This window comes from Bidens hawaiensis, unplaced genomic scaffold (assembly GCF_021521415.1).
Source record: "Bidens hawaiensis isolate Kalapana, Puna unplaced genomic scaffold, B.hawaiensis_p1.1 tig00042310_1, whole genome shotgun sequence".
Classification (NCBI taxonomy): domain Eukaryota; kingdom Viridiplantae; phylum Streptophyta; class Magnoliopsida; order Asterales; family Asteraceae; genus Bidens; species Bidens hawaiensis.
This window is the reverse complement of record NW_027505770.1, coordinates 135818-153873: the sequence shown is the minus strand read 5'-3', so window position 1 is coordinate 153873 and position 18056 is coordinate 135818. Positions and strand designations below refer to the sequence as shown.

Here is an 18056-nt window from a genome sequence, read left to right as displayed (position 1 = left end):
GTAACAATATATATATATATATATATATATATATATATATATATATATATATATATATATTTAATGATAGCAAACAACTATATAACGAGTTAATAAATATAAATATTTTAATGATGTGTTATATGTGAGTTTTTAAGTCCCTTTTAAATATCAAAACAAAATTGATTCAATTTGTGAACTACACAGATCAATAGATAATACTCATGATAGAGCTAGACACTAGTTAATGGGCTGGATAAACTGGTATTTTAAGCCCATTGGGTCACAACATAAATTATTGGAATGTAATATTTTCTGCTTCCTAAAAGTCAACATTATTTTTTAAAATATATAATAATAAGTACTACTATTATTTATTATTTATTATTTACAATAAGTACAAAAGTTACCAGTTCTCTTATTTTCCAACAATATATACATCACCTGCCATAAATTTAATGAATAAATAATGCTCAAATAAGTTCTCTATTAGGCTTTACACACTACTTATTCTGCTTCTTCGATCACTTCCACGATTTCATTAGTCTCCTTGGCAACAGGAGAAGCGAGCTCGGAAAGAGTAGGTGATCGATTATGTTGATCCATGGAGTTGAGTTGAGTAACTATGCTTGATATCGGACTATCACTAGGTGTTTGGTTTAGTTTCTTTCGCTTTTCCTTCACCTCCTTATGCCATTGCTTTATCATATGCCTTGTTTGATCTTCTAACACCGCACTTTTATATGTTGAACCCATCTACATATTCGAAAAGATCTAAGGATCAATGGAGTTGCAATGTTGCATCTTATGTTATTTATATCAATTTCAGCCAAAAGTACGTCAAGCGATGAAAATGCCTACAATACTTTTGAAGGGACGATAGTTTTCAACATAGAATTTGTCGATTGATTCATCAACTAAGGTTTTGTTTTTGACTTTTTCAAAAGAACTTAATGAAGCATCATAATTTGCTACGTGTGTGGTAAATGTTGGTGCAAATGCAGGCACATACTTTACTTAGTGATTTTAATACATGACAAACCTTAACGAAAAAAAGTTTATACTTGAGTGACATTTACGTATATTATTTCTATGAATACTAAGAATAAAGTTGACTAACAATGATGGACGACTTGTGATTTATTTCACCGGTGTTTTCTTAAAAATGTTTCGTAAACTGATCACCCGACAGATACATAAATAACACGATAATGAAGAGAGATGCACACCTGAGTCACAAGAGCATAGAGTGGAAGAGTGATGTAGCTACAAATGACTTGAACCATCACCCTATAAACAAATATTTTAGATTGTATTTTTGTCAAGGTATATTGGAAGTCTACATGTAATTACTTTGGTGGCAAAATCTCACATTCTTAAAACTTTTAAGACCAAAGTAGTTACATGTAATTCTTGAGGGTAATGAAGTGTTTTTATGTTACTTACGCTAATACAACCCTTGATATAACAATAGGTGTAGCTTCATGGAAGCATGAATTTATCCCATATTGCAACTACATAATAATAATAATAACACAAATTAATAATATTAAAACTAAGTCTACTCTATTTCCGAGTTTTGACCGAATAACCCAAACCGAACTAACCTGACCCAAAAAACCCGAACCCAAATCGAAGTAATTCGGGTTGGTTATGTGGTCTGATTTTTGGGTTTTGATTTAACCCGAATAAACTTTTTGTTTGAAAACCTGATATTATTAGTAGTTTCAATCGATTTGGTTACGATTTATTATGTTTAATCAATTATGATTTTTGAGGACGATTCAATAACAAGTTCGATTATGGTGTATGATTGTATTCTATTGGATCGATTAGTCGCTTCAATCGATTAGTAAGTTCAATCTAGTTCGATTATGGTATATTCTATTTGACTTCCCTATTTATTCGAGTATGGTTCAATCAGTTATGGTATATTCTGTTTAATCTAGTTCCCTATTTTTTTTTTCTTAGATACTCGAAACCTAGTTAACCAAACTTGAAAAAACTCGAACTTGAAAAAATTGTGAGAAATTTGGTCCCTAATAAATTGTATGTGTGAGATAACGTACCGTTACCCACACAAAAAACGCAAACTCAAACGCGTTCTGAAAAACAGATAAAAAACATAATTAGCGATAAATTAGCATGATCATTGAGGAGATAACTAAATTTTACTTATTATTACCACGAAGAGTGTGTAGTGCAATAAAGTTAGGACAAAGTGAGGCTTGCTAAACCAGAAAAGATGGTCATTAGGTGTAACCAATGGGGCTCCTTTGGTCACCTTGTTTTGTTCCTTGAGTTGTAGCGCCATTCGAGCCACGATCACTTGTAGTTTGGTCCCAAGGACCAACACAGTCTATAGCATTAATGTAACAATTAACCAGTCAGGACAAAAGCTACGAAAATTTATTTTTAGATCAAATTTTAAAATAATTTGTTCCAAAAAGATTAGCTACGAGGCTCTTTGCCTCAGCCTAAAAGCGTCACAAACTATACTTTTGTGACGTTTGAACCGATGGATGGGAGATATATAGTGATATACTTACAACAAGAGGAAGGAGAGCTACCCAGAAATACATATGCCAACCTAAGTACAAGGAACAAAACAAATGCACAACTCAAGATAAAAATATATAATGTTAAAACTTTGTATCGTCTACATTGTAGTTTGTTTAATAAACGAGCTCAATCTTGAACTTTACTTACCAAACTTGACTTGACTAGGCTCGAGAGCCTACTATTTGATAAATGTAACTAAATAATAAGTTTTTATTTTATATAGTATAAATATATTATTATTATATGTATATAGACTAAATAATATACATTTCTCTATTATATATAGATTTATAATTATAAAGACATATAAAATAATGATATATGTATAAAAAATAATTAACTATTTACAATAATAATCTAGCTGAGCCAATTTCGAGTTTCAAGAATTATTAACGAGTTGACCTCGAGTTTTTAACATAGAACTTGAAATGAGACGAGTTCAAGCTCTCTATACTCGGCTCGATTCTTGTAAACCCCTAGTTTTATCGAGAGTCCAAGTGCTGGAAAATTGAGAAGTCCAATTAAGTTTGAGAAATAATATTTTGTGTGCTGAGTGTAAGCTTTAAACATGAAAATTAAAATGAGGCGAGTTCAAGCTCTTTAAGCCCAGCTTGACTCGACTCATTTACAATCCTAGTTTTATCTAGGCACTCTCAAGGGTCAGATTAGTTAAGAAAACCTAATAAGTTGAACGTAAACTACGTACCATGAACGTCGATAAGCATGAAGATGACAAGCAGAAACCACATTAAAGGACTGTCAAAACGATGCAAAGGTTAAAATTTACAAAGTATATGGGTCACTTATGCAAATTAAATAATGGGTAGGGGTTGTTAATGAAAATTTTACCTTATGCCAACCACAACTTTGAAGTCATCTTCCAATGAACGTTGTATGTACTTGCGAAAATTGAAATAGTTGTTTGTAGATAGATGAGCCTATGATTATTAATAAAAATAAATAAATAAAGCTGGAAATATAAATTAATGATATATTGGTCCATAAATTATTATCGTTTTCTGTTATGGCACTCACACTCGTCTTTGAAACTTCCAGTTCCATCTTTTAATATATCGTTTATATGAACACTCACCGATATAAATCCATGGCGCAAGGTGAAGTAGTCAACTTTAGCTACGGAATGAAAGAATTGCCTAAAGAAGCATTTCTGTTTCAACATATTTCATGTATTTATCATAAACACGAGATAAAAAGTGTCTTGTAAAAATTGCATAATTTTATTGAACTTACAATCCATAATAAAATCGTCGTGTTGATTGGATCACTCATATGTCGTCTTCCAAATGTTGTCTGTCTTGTAAATCTGAATCGGTTAGGATCTGAAACAAGGGTAAACATATTATGTGTTACTATTTGTTATATTTTTAAGTCATGTGATATTGTTATTAGTTCTTTTAAAGCTTGTTGTATGCATCCCATACATATATGATTATTTATTTAACATGTTAATATGTATCAACGTTTTATAGAATTCGTAATTATATAATACCATTGGCCACCAAGTATTCAAGTGTTCGAGTTTCTTGCTCCCAAGCTTTCCAACTCTTCATCTGTGTTAGAAGATTATGTTAAGAAGATTAAATCTTAACGAATGAACTGTGTTTTTCGTCCATGTGGTTTGTTCAAATTTATCATTTCAATCTAAAAGTTTAAAATTTGTTGTTTTCGTCCCCGGTTTCATTTTCATTGCAATTTTCATCATTTTCGCTAACATATTTTAACAAACCATAGGGATGAAAATTCAAAATCGCAATGAAAACGAAGCCTTATAGACGAAAATTGCAAAGTAAATGAATCCTTTGGGACAAAAACAACAAATTTTAAAATTTTGGAATGTGATTGCAAATTTGAACAAACCATAGAGACGAACACCGAAGTTATCTCAGTATTAACTTTTAAGAAAAAAACACAAGGGGCTAATTGCAACTTTGGCTTTGCGGTTATTTCATCATCGGTACCTCACTTCTGTAAACTTTACATACTAGTACCTACACTTTATAAAAAAGAACAAAAGGTAGAATAAGTAACCTTAGCACTCCCCAAAGTCATGGTAACAACACTATATACTATTTGCATGATGGCCAAAACACATATGAAGGTGTTCAGTTGGTTTATTCCGGCCTCGGATATGAAAGACGTCATTCCCTATATACAAGAAAAACCGAACTGGATCAGTCGTTTGGAATAATAAACTAGTTAGGTAGCTGATTTGTTTGTCTATTTGAACCGCTTTCATCTGAACCTTTCACCCTGGTTGGACCAATTAACCGGACCAAGTAGTTGACCGGATTTCAATCATTTTTTTTTCCTTCTAAAATCTCATTTAATATTCATTACTACCTTATAACGGAATTTTTTTATTTAAATCTTCATATTTGATATTTTAGTAGATTTATAAACACACACAAAAACGTAAGGTAATATATATTTCGTTTTAAACTACTCACAAACAAACGTACCTGTTAAGAAATTCAAAATTTTCAAATAATGTATGAGTAGTTTTTTTAAAATACTTATCTATTTTCTTTTAAAGTCTTTGAGATCGTCGTAGGTTATTTTATGACCAGACTAGTAATGAAAACTATAAAGATTTAGCCTAATCAATGTGTTTATCTTATATAATCAAAGTACCTTTGAAGCACAATAACCAGTTGAATTAGAAGTGGCATTAACCGAAGTTAGCAGTCTATGATTTGGTCGGACCATGCTGTCTTCAAGAGCTAGTTGTTCGAACCGAGTAGAGGTGGCATAATGGATTTCGTATGCTTCAGTTGTTTGAAATGTTTGGATTTTGTCACAAGGAAACATAGTATATGCAACGTCGTTCGGTATGCAAATTTTAGCGATCGATTTTTGGGTAGTCACTAGAATTAGTGACATCAATCCCAAAAGCATCAACACTACAACATAATAAACATATACAAACACATGTTACATTTTTAAAAATATCACACAAATTGAAAAAGTGTAACGTGAATAATATTTTCTGTGTATTTAATAACTGAAAGCCAGATATATTTTTAGAAAGTTTACAATAAAAAAGATAATAAAACGTCAATAACTATTATAATATCCACACTACATACATATATATATATATATAGAGAACAATGACTTAAAAATAAAGTTAAAGCTAAATGATAAATTAAATGATAATAAACTATAACAGATAATAAACTTGTCTAACAGTTTTAGTTATATACGCGTTTTTACCTGATTTAAGCTTCTCTATTGCATCATACATGGCTGTTTTCCTATGTTCCTTAAGCCACTACATGAACACCATACAAATAAGCCAAAGGATGTTGTAACTAAACCCGTCGGTTAATATATAACATTAGAAAGATATATAGAATGGCTTATACTTACACGTGACGTGATATTAAACAAATGTTCAATAACAAGTCCAAGAAAGATGAAGACGAAGCAAACCGTAGCGACCGCCCAAGTGGGTGTGTTTTGTAGAGAGTGTGTTGCCACCATTTTTCTATAAAAATGAGGGTTTTATTTGTTGAAGATATTTATTTATAGAAATAAAGATGTAATGAGTGGATTTAAGTAGAATGTAGTATTCGAAGAAAAGTTCAAAGTCGAGGTCAATATGTCAATGTATTTGCAATTAGGATGATACTGACTAAGGAAGGTAGTATGTGTTGTGTAACATAATTCTTTGTATACCATTCACACACTTATCTGGTTTTATATTAAATTGACATAAAGTAACATCTCTTTCTATTTAATATTTATGGAGATTTGTATGTGGACCTTATTACCCTCTAGTCCTCCACCTAGAGCTAAGCATACTTAAACATAAAGTTGTTTTATTTACATGCATTTTATTATTAAAGACGGCAGACAATATTTGAGACTGGACATTTCTTATTTTTTATTAGTCATAACATTACATCTAGAGTTGTTTAAGGTATGGTTCGGCCTGATTTGATAGAATTCATGTAAGCATGGTTTGTGAGAAAACTAAACCGAACGTGGAAAGGCAAGTTGGTTGGGTAAGGCCGAATTAGCAAAACGATTTAGTTTTGACAGTTTTCTAGTTTGGCCGAATTTTATTAAGGAATCGTACTATTAGATTTTCGAAATTGTAGTGTAGTAAAAAATGGTAGGTTTAATTTAAAAAAGTAAACATTTTTACTTTTCAAGGATTAAAGGGTTTTTAAAAAAGATATAAAAAAAATGGTAGCACGAACTCGGTTAAATTAATAATATATATATGTGTGATAGTTAAATACATATTTTTATACGTGAAAAAAATATTTTGCTTTTACTAAAGTTACATAGATTAAAAAATAATTGCTTTATAATATTTCGGCTAGTTCGGTTTCCCAGAGGTCGGTTCCAAAACATAAACCAAACCATGAAATACAGTTTTTCAACTCTTAAACCGAACTTCAACGTTCTAGTTCGTCCAAACTGGCCGATTTAGCATATTTTAGACAGTTCAGACAATGTTAACAGATTTTTAAAATCCCTAATAAGAGTCTATAGTTGTGAGAACATGTATCAAGTGTGTTAAAATGGTTGTGTGACAATTAAATTATAAATATGTTTTTGACTGGTATCATTTATACCTTAAGATATAGTGTGGGGAAAGTGAAGACTTTTTTTAAGATTCATTAAACATGTCATCAAGAGTAAGGATGTGAACTGACTGAACTCTCTCTTTTTCTCTTTGAAATTCGTTCGTTTATGACTTTGTGTGATCATATAACCGACAACAAAAAACATACTTGTTTTCTTTTAATAAATTTCAAGATATTATTGTGTGCATGTTTGTATAATGGGAAAAAAAAGGAAAATCAATACGTGTTTAGTCATTTTTTAAAACAATTTATTGTGAAAACTTGTACATATTGGTCGAAGATTTATTTTTGAGTAAACTGCGGTTTTCGTCCTTGTGGTTTGTCCAAATTTGTGATTTTAGTCCAATAGTTTCTGATTGTCTTTTTTCGTCCCTGTGGTTTCATTTTGCTTTCAATTATATCCTAACCAACTAACCCCGTTAAATCCACCTGGTTATGTCCATCATCTTGAGGGGCAGTTTGGTAATTGTACTCCCAAAAGAAACACCAACCAACCCTAAATCCCTGATTAAAAAACCATCCAGTTGTCTTTTTCAATTGTTTTGTTCGACACCACGATTCCAAACCCTATAAGAACAATGAACCACAATTCCAAACTCTAGACGAACAAACAACGACGATTCACCACTACTCTGTGATCATGGCGCTTAGTCTCTAGTGGCTTCGATCTCCACATGAAAAGTTTGACCCCGATGAAGAATATCGTAAGTACCGATCTCTGTTTAACTGGTTTCTTTAAACTTTTTTCCATGATTGTCTGGATCAACAATAATTATTAAATCTTTACTGATATTGTTTATTAAACAGGGGGTAACCTAAAGGTTTTCTCCATGAAGTTTAACTATGGTGGGAGATTCACAAAGCCTCCAGGCAGAACCTATGTTAATGGAAAGGTAGGGTTTTTTGATATGGTTGACTCTTTCGAGTTTGGGTTCCACGAACTAGAATCTATGACAGATTGCTTAGATCTTCATGTAGGAGATGAAATACTTTATTACTATTTTAAGGTTCCAAACAGTGATCTTGATTATGGTTTAAGGGCTTTAACAAATGACATTGATCTTGATGAGTTGTTTAAGTATGTTGAGGAGTTTAAGGTTATTGAGGTATACACTGAGCTTGGATGCCAGGCAATAGGCACTACAGAAACTATCAATGAAAGTCAAGTAAGCCAAGTAGATAATGAGGTTAGGACTAAGGATCACATTGATGAAGATGACAATGGGGATGGTGAGGGTGGTGACGAAGATAACACTAGGGATGGTGAGAGTGGTGACGAAGATAACAATGGGGATGGCGAGAGTAGCGATGAAGATGATTCTGAGGATTCTGATTTCTTTGTTGACAGTGATAATAGCTGTTAATGAAGAACATCAATACTTCGCTAGTGAAGATGATAATAGTGATTTTGAATTTGACTTAGATGATTTTGATAGCATGGATGAAGATGAAACAACTTTAAGCAAGGCAATGAAAAAGGCTAGGAAGAAGAATAGAAAGGGCAAAGATCCAGTGTTTGCACCTTTTTATATTGGACAACAGTTTTCAAATAGGGATGAAGTTAGGGATCTAGTGAAGAAGTTTTGCACTGAGAGTAGAAGGCAACTTTACTTTAAAAAGAATGATAAAGAAAGAGTAAGGGTGTTGTGTGTTGGAGTTACACATGTTGTTGGTGGGTCCAAAGAGGTAGTTGTGAAGAGTAAAGTTGGTGGGTCTCAAAAGGTGGATAAGTAAAAAAAAGCAATGAAAGAACCAATGGAAGAGAAACTAATTCCCACTTGTCCTTTTGTCTTACATATCTCCAACCACAATAAATTATCCTCTTGGGTTGTGAAGACCTTTACTAATGAGCATACATGCCTTAATACAAGAAATGTCAAGTTGTGTACTGTGAGTTGGATTGCTAAAGAAGCTGAACAAATTGTTGCTTTGAACTACAACATACCAGTTAAAGCACTACAAGATCAATTCCAGAGGAAATATTAAATACAACTCTCAGAGACTAAAGTTTTTCGGGCGAGGGCCATGGCTAGGCAGAAGATTGATGGTAATTTCACTACTCAGTATGCACTTCTAAGGGACTATTGTAAGGAGCTAGTTAGAGCTAATCCGGGAACCTCTGTGGAGATTGAGGTAGAGAAAGAGTTTAACCCATCTAGTTTAACAAGGCAGTTCAAGAGGGTTTACATTTGTTTAGCTCCATTGAGGGAAGGGTTTAAAGCTTGTGGTAGGGACCTATTGGGATTGGATGGCTGCTTCATGAAGGGGCCTTTTCCTGGACAGATTCTAACTGCAGTGGGAGTAGACTCAAATAATTGCATATATCCCGTGGCATATGCTTTAGTCGAAGCTGAAACAACTGAATCATGGACTTGGTTCTTGGAGTGCCTAGGTCGTGATCTTGATCTATATGCAAATTCCAATTTCACTTTCATTAGTTATCGACAAAAGGTACATCCAAGTTTTAACTGTTCACGTATTGTGTTTACTTGGGTTTATTATTAATCAGGGTATTATACCAGCTTTAAAGAAGACATATCCAAGTGCTGAACACAGATTTTGCTTGAGACACATTCATGAGAATATGAAGTCTAAGTGGAGGGGTCATGTGTTTAAAGATCTACTTTGGAGGTGTGCTACAGCAACTACTATTCCACAATTTGAGAAGGCAATGACAGAAGTGAGGGTCCAAGATCAGGCTTTACATGATTGGCTACGTGATATCCACCCAAAGCACTGGTCTAAAGCATACTTTAGTGGTACGATTTTTTAAAATTAAAAATATTACGTGTTCAGTGGTACGATTCTGGTTATTTTTTCGGGTTTCGGGTCGTTCGGGTCGGGTTGTTAGGGTTTTAGGTTAAATGGTTCTGGTAAATTAGGATCGGTATTCGGGTTAAAAAAGTTAAAATCTAAACTTATATTGAAAAACACACCCCTAATTATGTTATCTATTGTGTCTTTGCAGGAAGGTCAACAAGTGATGTTCTCTTAAATAATCTATGCGAGGTGTTCAACAGGCAACTGGTTGGCGGAAGAGACAAGCCCATTATAACCTGCTTGGAGTTTATTAGGGAATATCTGATGAAGAGAATTGTTTTTGTTCGTAAAAGCATTTCCAAGTGTGACGGTCCTCTGACTCCGAAAGCAACAACACTGTTTGAAGGAATTAAAAAAGATGCATTATTGTACAAAGTCATATGGAATGGGATGAACAAGTACCAAGTAAGTGGGCCTTCACAAGATCAATGTGTAGTCGATGTTGACAAGAAGACTTGCTCATGCGGAATGTGGGAGTTGATTGCCATGCCATGCAAGCATGCAGTGGCAGTCAATTATAATATGGCCCAAAATGGCATGGATGTTGACATTCCAGAGGCTTGGATCTCTAAAGTCTACTTGCTTGATACATGAAAGAAGGTGTACGATCATACCAGTGACCCAATCAACGGTGTTCAAATGTGGACGCCTTCAGAATGCCCAACAACTCTTAAGCCTCCAAAGCACCACAAACAAATTGGAAGGCCAAAGAAGAAACGAAAGAAAAGTGCTGAGGAGTTGAGCGAACTTGCTAGGGAAGGGAAAATGCCAAGGTCTAGTAACACAGTCACGTGCAGGAATTGCAAAACACATGGGCATAATATAATGTCTTGTATCGCGCCAAAGTTTCATCACAGCCTGAAAAGAAAAAGGGCACAACCAAAGGGGGAAAAAAGTTGTCACAAGTGGAAGGTTCAAAAAAGAAGGGCAGCACCAAAGGGAAAGAAAAAGTGTCACAGGTGGGAGGTTCAAAAAAGAAAGGCACCACCAAAGGTCTTTGATTGAATGGTGTTTGTGTTTATTGTCTTTTGAAACTGTTAATATGTTTGATGGTTATCATGTTTTGGCATGTTTGACTTTTTAGTCGAACTTGCAATACTTTCCCAAACATAATCTAGTATTTATGTTTGATGGTTATCATGTTTTGTATATCAAGGCTTTGACTCTAGATGTTGCATGTTAGTTTTTATGTAATGGATGCTATGTTTTGGTTAAAGTATGGATGTTTTAGTATGTTTGTGATTATATGGTTGTTATTTGTTGGTATGTTTTACTTTATTGACAAATATGAGTTTTTCAAGGTAATTGTCTTTTTAAAATTCAGATTTTGACAAGTTGCATATTTTAGTATCTGATTGTCTTTTTAAAATCCAGGTATTTGTCTTTAGCATTTCCAAGTGATATCATGCTAACATGTCACTGCAGTAAATATCTTTAATTAACAAGATAAGGTGTCAAATGACCTCTATTATTTGCTTAAAAAACGAAGAGCTGGTACATAAAATATTAGGTAAACTTTTCATACCCTAAACTAGTTGCAAGAATCCATTGAATTATGCATTCTAGTGTCGGTAATTGACAAAAATGGTGGTATTTGACCAACTCAGTTTTGACAAACAATGTTTAGTTTGTAACCTATTGTTATAATGCATAAGGTAATTAGGGGGTGCAAACGAGCCGAGCCAAGCCCAAGCTCGACTAGGCACAAGCTCGGCTCGTTTAACTTATACATAGCTCGAGCTCGAAACTTGGCTAGTTTCGAGCTCTATTAAACAAGCTTATTTTTAGGCTCGCGAGCCGGCTCTAGCTCGGAAGTAAAGCTCGGGCTCGGGCTCGTTTATTGAATGAGCTTGTTTTTAGGCTTGAGCTCAGCTCATTTGCACCCCTAACGTTAATAAACCAAACTTGTCGTATGGTAGCCAAAATACGAAATTTCATTAATAGTGGTCATCAACAAAATTTGCAACATAGTGCATTTAATCACATCCTATAGTTAAGAGTACAACATAAAAACATAAAGCCAGTGACCTTTACAAGTTTCAGGTCATTTAAAAATCAAATACAACAAAAAAAACATCCAACTTAAACCTAAATAAATCTTCAGCCTTTTGTTTTGAATTGCATTAGCTCTTGCCATGGCTTCGTGATTATTGGCAGATCTCAATAGACCAGGAATGATTTCTTGAGCTCTTTGGCACAATGGGGAATCAACCCAATCAACAAAACCACATCTTGATGCCTGGTAAGATTTTGAAGTAATTAGGGAAAACAAACAAAGTATAGTTTCAATATAAAAAAAACTTACACTCGTGCAACAGTGAAATCGTCTACCAGGATTGGCATCGGTCCAAGACGTGCGAATGGTTGTAACTGAACCACATGAGAAAAACACCATTCGATTGTTGGCTCGGAGACGAAGTGATTGTGTGTCAGAGGAGCTCGACATTGTCTATTCAAATGTTGTCTATCTTGGGATGAAGAAGATGATACAGAAAACAAAAAGAATGAAAAAGAGGTCTGGGAATTAGGGATTTAGGGTTGGTTGGTGTTTCTTTTGGGAGTACAATTACCAAATTGCCCCTCAAGATGATGGACATAACCAGGTGGATTTAACGGGGTTAGTTGGTTATGATATAATTGAAAGCAAAATGAAACCACCGGGACGAAAAAAGACAATCAGAAACTGTTGGACTAAAATCGCAAATTTGGACAAACCACAGGGACGAAAACCACAGTTTACTCTTTATTTTTTGAACCGCAACGATTATATCAAAAAACCTTTCACTAGTAAGAAAGAGAAATATGACCCAATACAAAATACGACCCATTACACGATATTCATAAAAGCTCAACTTTAAAAATAATAATTCCAATTTTCATTTACTGGCCGTGGTAAGCCCGACTTTAAAAAATAATATATGGCAATCCTAACTTTCAACCTATGTTCATACAACAATCCAAGCAAACTAAAGGCTAACACTATGGGCGTGTTCGTTTCGCGGAATTCAATGGAATTGGACGGAATGGGATTTTAAATCCCACAGATTCATGTGTTCGTTTCACTATTAACCGGAATTTGAATGGAAAGAGAATCCCATAAAATCCAATTTTCATAGGATTTTAAAATCCCACCAATTTTGAAATGATTGTTAAGCAATGTTTTATTAAACCCTAACCATAGCCGCTCTTTCATATTATCATCTTCACCACTACCACTGACTCTGCTCCACCGACTCTCTCCACCGCCATTCTCTACCACCGTGAACCACCGTCTTGCTCGTCTACCTCCACCGTCGTTCTTCTCCATCGTCGTTTTCCTCCACCACAGGTTAGGGGTTTATGTGTGTGTTTTAGTTACAGACAGTCACGAGAAGATGAAGCATATATTACTATTATATATTATTATTATTATTATTATCAAACAAGTACTCAGTCACTACTATTATTACAGTATTATGTTGCTGCCCCAATATCGAAAAAGCATATATTATTATTATTATTATTATACTTTAATTTTCTGATATTTATATTTTTAGATTTTTTTAAATTATTATTTTTTTTGTTATTTTGTTATTTATGTGTTAGAGGATTAAGGGAGATGAACAAAATAGAGAAGATTCCAATTCAAATAACATGTTAACCAACCAAACACATGATATGGAATTTCAAATATTCCATTCCAAATCCAATTCAAATTCCAATTCCAATTCCAATTAGTTTTTTTGCTAACTGGACCATCCATGTGGCTAGTTATTTGCTGACTGGATCACTTATGTGTTAAATATAAACTTCTTACCAATGTTGTAAAAATCGTTAGTCGCTAGTTGGGCGGTGGGGTGGGGACTAGTGATTAATCAGATCGGACTTTAATGTATATTTTCAGTTTTATACACATACACGCACATTTTTATATGTAAATTTTAAGTTTTATACATACGAAAACATATTTCGATCGGAAATTGGCTGAAATCTCACTGGAAACCGCTGATTTTGGCAAGAACCTCATCATAAAAAACTGACTGGGTCTGATTAATCCTGATTTTGACCAGATTAGACCATTGACCGACTATCCCAAAACTAATCAATAACGTATGGATAAGCAATTAATCAAAGATTAATCGACATATAGTCAGGATTTTTACAACAATGTCAAAACCTATACCACTTACCTCTTGATTATCTTTTCTTTAATGATAAACTAATTATTTATTATTTGATTCTCAAGATACTTGACTCTAGAAGAATCACTATATAATTTAGTCGAATTTGATAGAACATAATAATAATAATAATAATAATAATAACTGAACTCCAAACTCTTCAATCTACTCCATCAATGGCGAGAGGAGCCTCTCAATCTCAAACCACCTCCAATTCCAGACCTACTCCTACCGGCGGCATACCTCGCGGCTCACCCGCCGCCACCGCCAGTCTCCGGCGCCGCCGTGTCGCCACCGGATCTTCTACTTTCACCGGCAGTAGTAATAATAATAATAGTGGAAGTAATATGCTGAGGTTTTACACTGATGATGCACCTGGACTTAAGATCTCACCGACTGTTGTACTTGTTATGAGCGTTGTGTTTATCGCTTTTGTAACCGCTCTTCATGTGTTCGGTAAGCTTTACAGGCGTTCCGAAGCTTGAATATGGGGTACCTTGTTACTATAGTTTTGTGATACGCGAGTTAAAAAAAGGCTTGGGTTATACATACACCATGTTGGTTATTTATACACCAGGGTATCCTACACGAGTCGTATAGGCTTTATATGCTCGTATAGGTGCATGATCAAGTCATTTTCAAGCAGAAGTGTCAGGTTTTATTCTTTTGTATCGTATAGCCCCTGTACGGCTCGTATATGGCTATATGACTCGTATAGGGTCTATTTGACTCGTATAGTTTTTTTTTCCAATTTTAAAACTACAAAATATTAAAAACAACACCCGAGTTGGTTACAAAATAAAATATACATAACAACCTACGTACAACATGAGCGTTTCGGGGTAACGATTTTTTAGATGTTGTAATGCAATCCATTTTGGTTGACACATATATGAGTTATCTAAGCTTTTGAAATACAATTGCTATAAAAATAGTTTCATTTGTTGGTGTAGATGTTTTGGCTCGTGTTAACTTAACTTTTGAAATATAGCCTTCATAATATAGCCTTTTGAAAATCTGATACCTGGTCTATACGGGTCGTATACCACATATACGAGTCGTATAGACCAGAAGAGGATTTAAAAATCTCTGGTCAAAAGTACATGCTGACATGCTGTATATACGAGTCGTATAGACCCTATACGGCTCGTATAGGTTAGACGAGTTACGTAGGCTATACGAGCTGGAAAATCTATACGGCTCGTATAGGGTTTACACGGCTCGTATAGACAGCAAAAAGCTGCCACACTGACACGTTCGTACGCAGGTCAATAGGTTAGGGCTATACGACTCGTATAGGTCCTGTACGAGCCGTATAACATTATTCCCACACCAGAGGGCTGGTGTATGCATAGCATGACCCTAAAAGAATAAAGTAGCGGCGCAACTTGGTGCTCAGTTTGTGATGTATTTCGGCTTTCGATGTAAACACTGTGGATATTTATAATATTTATAATTATAAATATCTTTAGTTTTAATGAATGGATTGGTTATGTTATAAACCGTAACGAACTGAATGTTTGGCGAACTGTTTTACGGGAAGTTTGGTTATGTTCGGTCCTAGACAAGGACAATGAATTTCGATCGATTAGCTAAATGAACGAATACATATAAAGGCCATGTACACTCAATTGTGATCGTAAATGTCTATTTACGTCAGTTTATGTTCGCTAATGTTTGAGTTCATTTAAAGTTTTTTTTATATATATTTTTTAATAACTTTCCTAGTCTTAAACATATAGATATAAACAAAATGTTAACTATAAAACAAAGATATATATAAGTATTATATGATTAATTTATATGTAAAGTAATATATGTATATGAATGTTAAAAAACACTAACATAAACTTGGTAGTTGGACTGAACCTTAGCAAGTGACCATTAATGTTAGCAAAATTAAATAAAACAATGTTATGTTCATTATTGCCCGCTTGTTTGTGGTTGTGAGCCATTCACAAACAAGTGTATTTTCATGATGAACGAACAAGAAATTAGAGTATTATATTGTAAATGAGCTGAGTTATATTTTATTTTTAAACATATCGAATCGGTGACAGTTATCTTATCAAATAATTAAATACCCCTAACACATTGAATGGTCCTTGTTTCTATCTAGACATCTTGTAAACAACCATTTATTTCTCGGCAGTTCAATGTTATACCTTTTTTTTCGAACTGTGAATATTACAAACAAAACATAACCTACAACCAGACCTCCCGCACAGGACGAGTAACGGCCGGAACGCACAAACAAATTACATAAAAGAGAAGTTACGCTAACTCGACCAAGCTGTGTCTATGTTTTGACCTATTTTGAACCATACATAGCCGAGCGACTTTATACCTTCAATAACCTCTTCGATCTTGACTTCTTTACCATCAAAAACCTTTTCATTTCCGGTCTTCCAAATCCTCTAAAAAACAATAATTACAATCCCAAGAAACGCCTCCTTCTCTACATCGCCAGCTTGATAGTTTTATTAAGCTCAACACTATATTATATTTACATTTATTTTTAAAATAATTTTTTATGTTATGGCCACTATTTTTTTTTTGGATGCCCACATTAGGCTGTTATATGATTTACTGTTTTTAGTATTTTGTTATCTTTTTGAATTTTTACTATTTAGAGGTTGTTTCTAGGTAAGTCTTTTAAGGTAACCATATTTAGACGTTTCTAGATAACTGTATATAGATTGGAACTATGAAACTAGAGAAAAATTGAAACTAAATAATAGAAATAAGACTTTTATGTGTGGAATATTTTGTGTTTCTTTTAGGTCGGACCGGTTGATCCAATCTTAAGATACGGATGTCATTATATGTGAATGTGACCGAGAGGAATTCGTTCACACTCTTAGCCGATTGTTTCATTTCGTCAATCGGTTCTTATACAAGCAATTAAGAGCATTTACAACAAACCACACCCTCTAAGGTCTAAGTGATGTGGCAATAAAGACCTAAGTAGTATGGGAACGGGTACGAGATTAGGATATGGGGACGTTATCAAGTCCCTAAGAATGAAACTATTGCAAATAACCCCTTGAAAATACTAATATTACACTTCCAGTCCTTGTTCTATCAAAACATTTAAACAATTTTTTTCTGTAACATTCTAGCGTTCGTCTCAACACTCAACTTTATACGTAAAATTAAGAAATCATATACGTGTTAAAATATCAACACAAACTTGATAGTTTTCATCTCGCGTTGGGCCCCTAATGTAGTTCACGGAACACTCTACTCCTATAAAAGGAGTCCACGGACTCCATGCTCAAGCAATGACAACATGTTTGGTGTATGACTTGACCATCAAGCATGAGTCCAGAGTCCATACCTTTTTTTTTCAAGCATTCGCTTTTCGCTCATGCTCGGTAAATGGGTTTTGTATAAATGATAGCATGTGTGTTCATGACTTGGCTTAAAGTCGTGAAACCATTCAAACAAGACACTAGTTTGCCTTGCACTCTTTACTCAAAACAGGTCGTATAAAATCGAACTACAAGATTTAACTATATATAAGTTTAATAGAATTTGGTCTGTTGGCCTCTGATCATATCATTGACATTAGCGATTCTTGGTTTGACTGGCTACCCGGAAATCACTATTTTTAGCCCAATCAAATAAACGATTGGATAATAAGAAGTTTTTTTTATAATATTTAAACAACTGCATGGTTATGTTCGTTCTTTATAAAATTTAAAACGAACAAATTCATTCTCTTAAATGAACATACAAAAGAAATTTCGTTCAATATGTGTTTGTGAAACCAAACAAGTGAATACGAGCATGCCCTTGCTGAGTTTCGTGGATTCATATTCCATTAACAACCTAATTACATCTACGGTCCATTAATATTGAATAATTAATGTCCTTTCCAATTTGGTGTAGTGATAGGAAGTCTAAACTTCTT

General features: G+C 34.0%; 2 protein-coding genes across 2 annotated transcripts; one reads left to right on the top strand and one right to left on the bottom strand.

Moving 5' to 3' along the window:
• Positions 1 to 337: 337 nt before the first annotated feature.
• LOC143615225 (MLO-like protein 3) lies at positions 338 to 6045 on the bottom strand. The gene is made up of 15 exons (XM_077088400.1): positions 5932 to 6045; positions 5776 to 5833; positions 5194 to 5462; positions 4591 to 4707; positions 4052 to 4112; positions 3793 to 3881; positions 3635 to 3709; positions 3391 to 3479; positions 3248 to 3297; positions 2529 to 2569; positions 2165 to 2338; positions 2049 to 2084; positions 1426 to 1493; positions 1209 to 1269; positions 338 to 735 (listed from the first exon to the last, which is right to left on the bottom strand). The coding sequence occupies exons 1-15, from the start codon at positions 6043 to 6045 to the stop codon at positions 487 to 489; spliced, it is 1551 nt and encodes a 516-aa protein (XP_076944515.1). The 3' UTR covers positions 338 to 486.
• An 8255-nt stretch (positions 6046 to 14300) lies between these two features.
• LOC143615231 (protein transport protein Sec61 subunit beta-like) lies at positions 14301 to 14659 on the top strand. Its single transcript, XM_077088409.1, has one exon. It carries the CDS (start codon positions 14317 to 14319, stop codon positions 14623 to 14625), a length of 309 nt encoding a protein of 102 aa, XP_076944524.1. The 5' UTR covers positions 14301 to 14316; the 3' UTR covers positions 14626 to 14659.
• The last annotated feature ends 3397 nt before the right edge of the window (positions 14660 to 18056 follow it).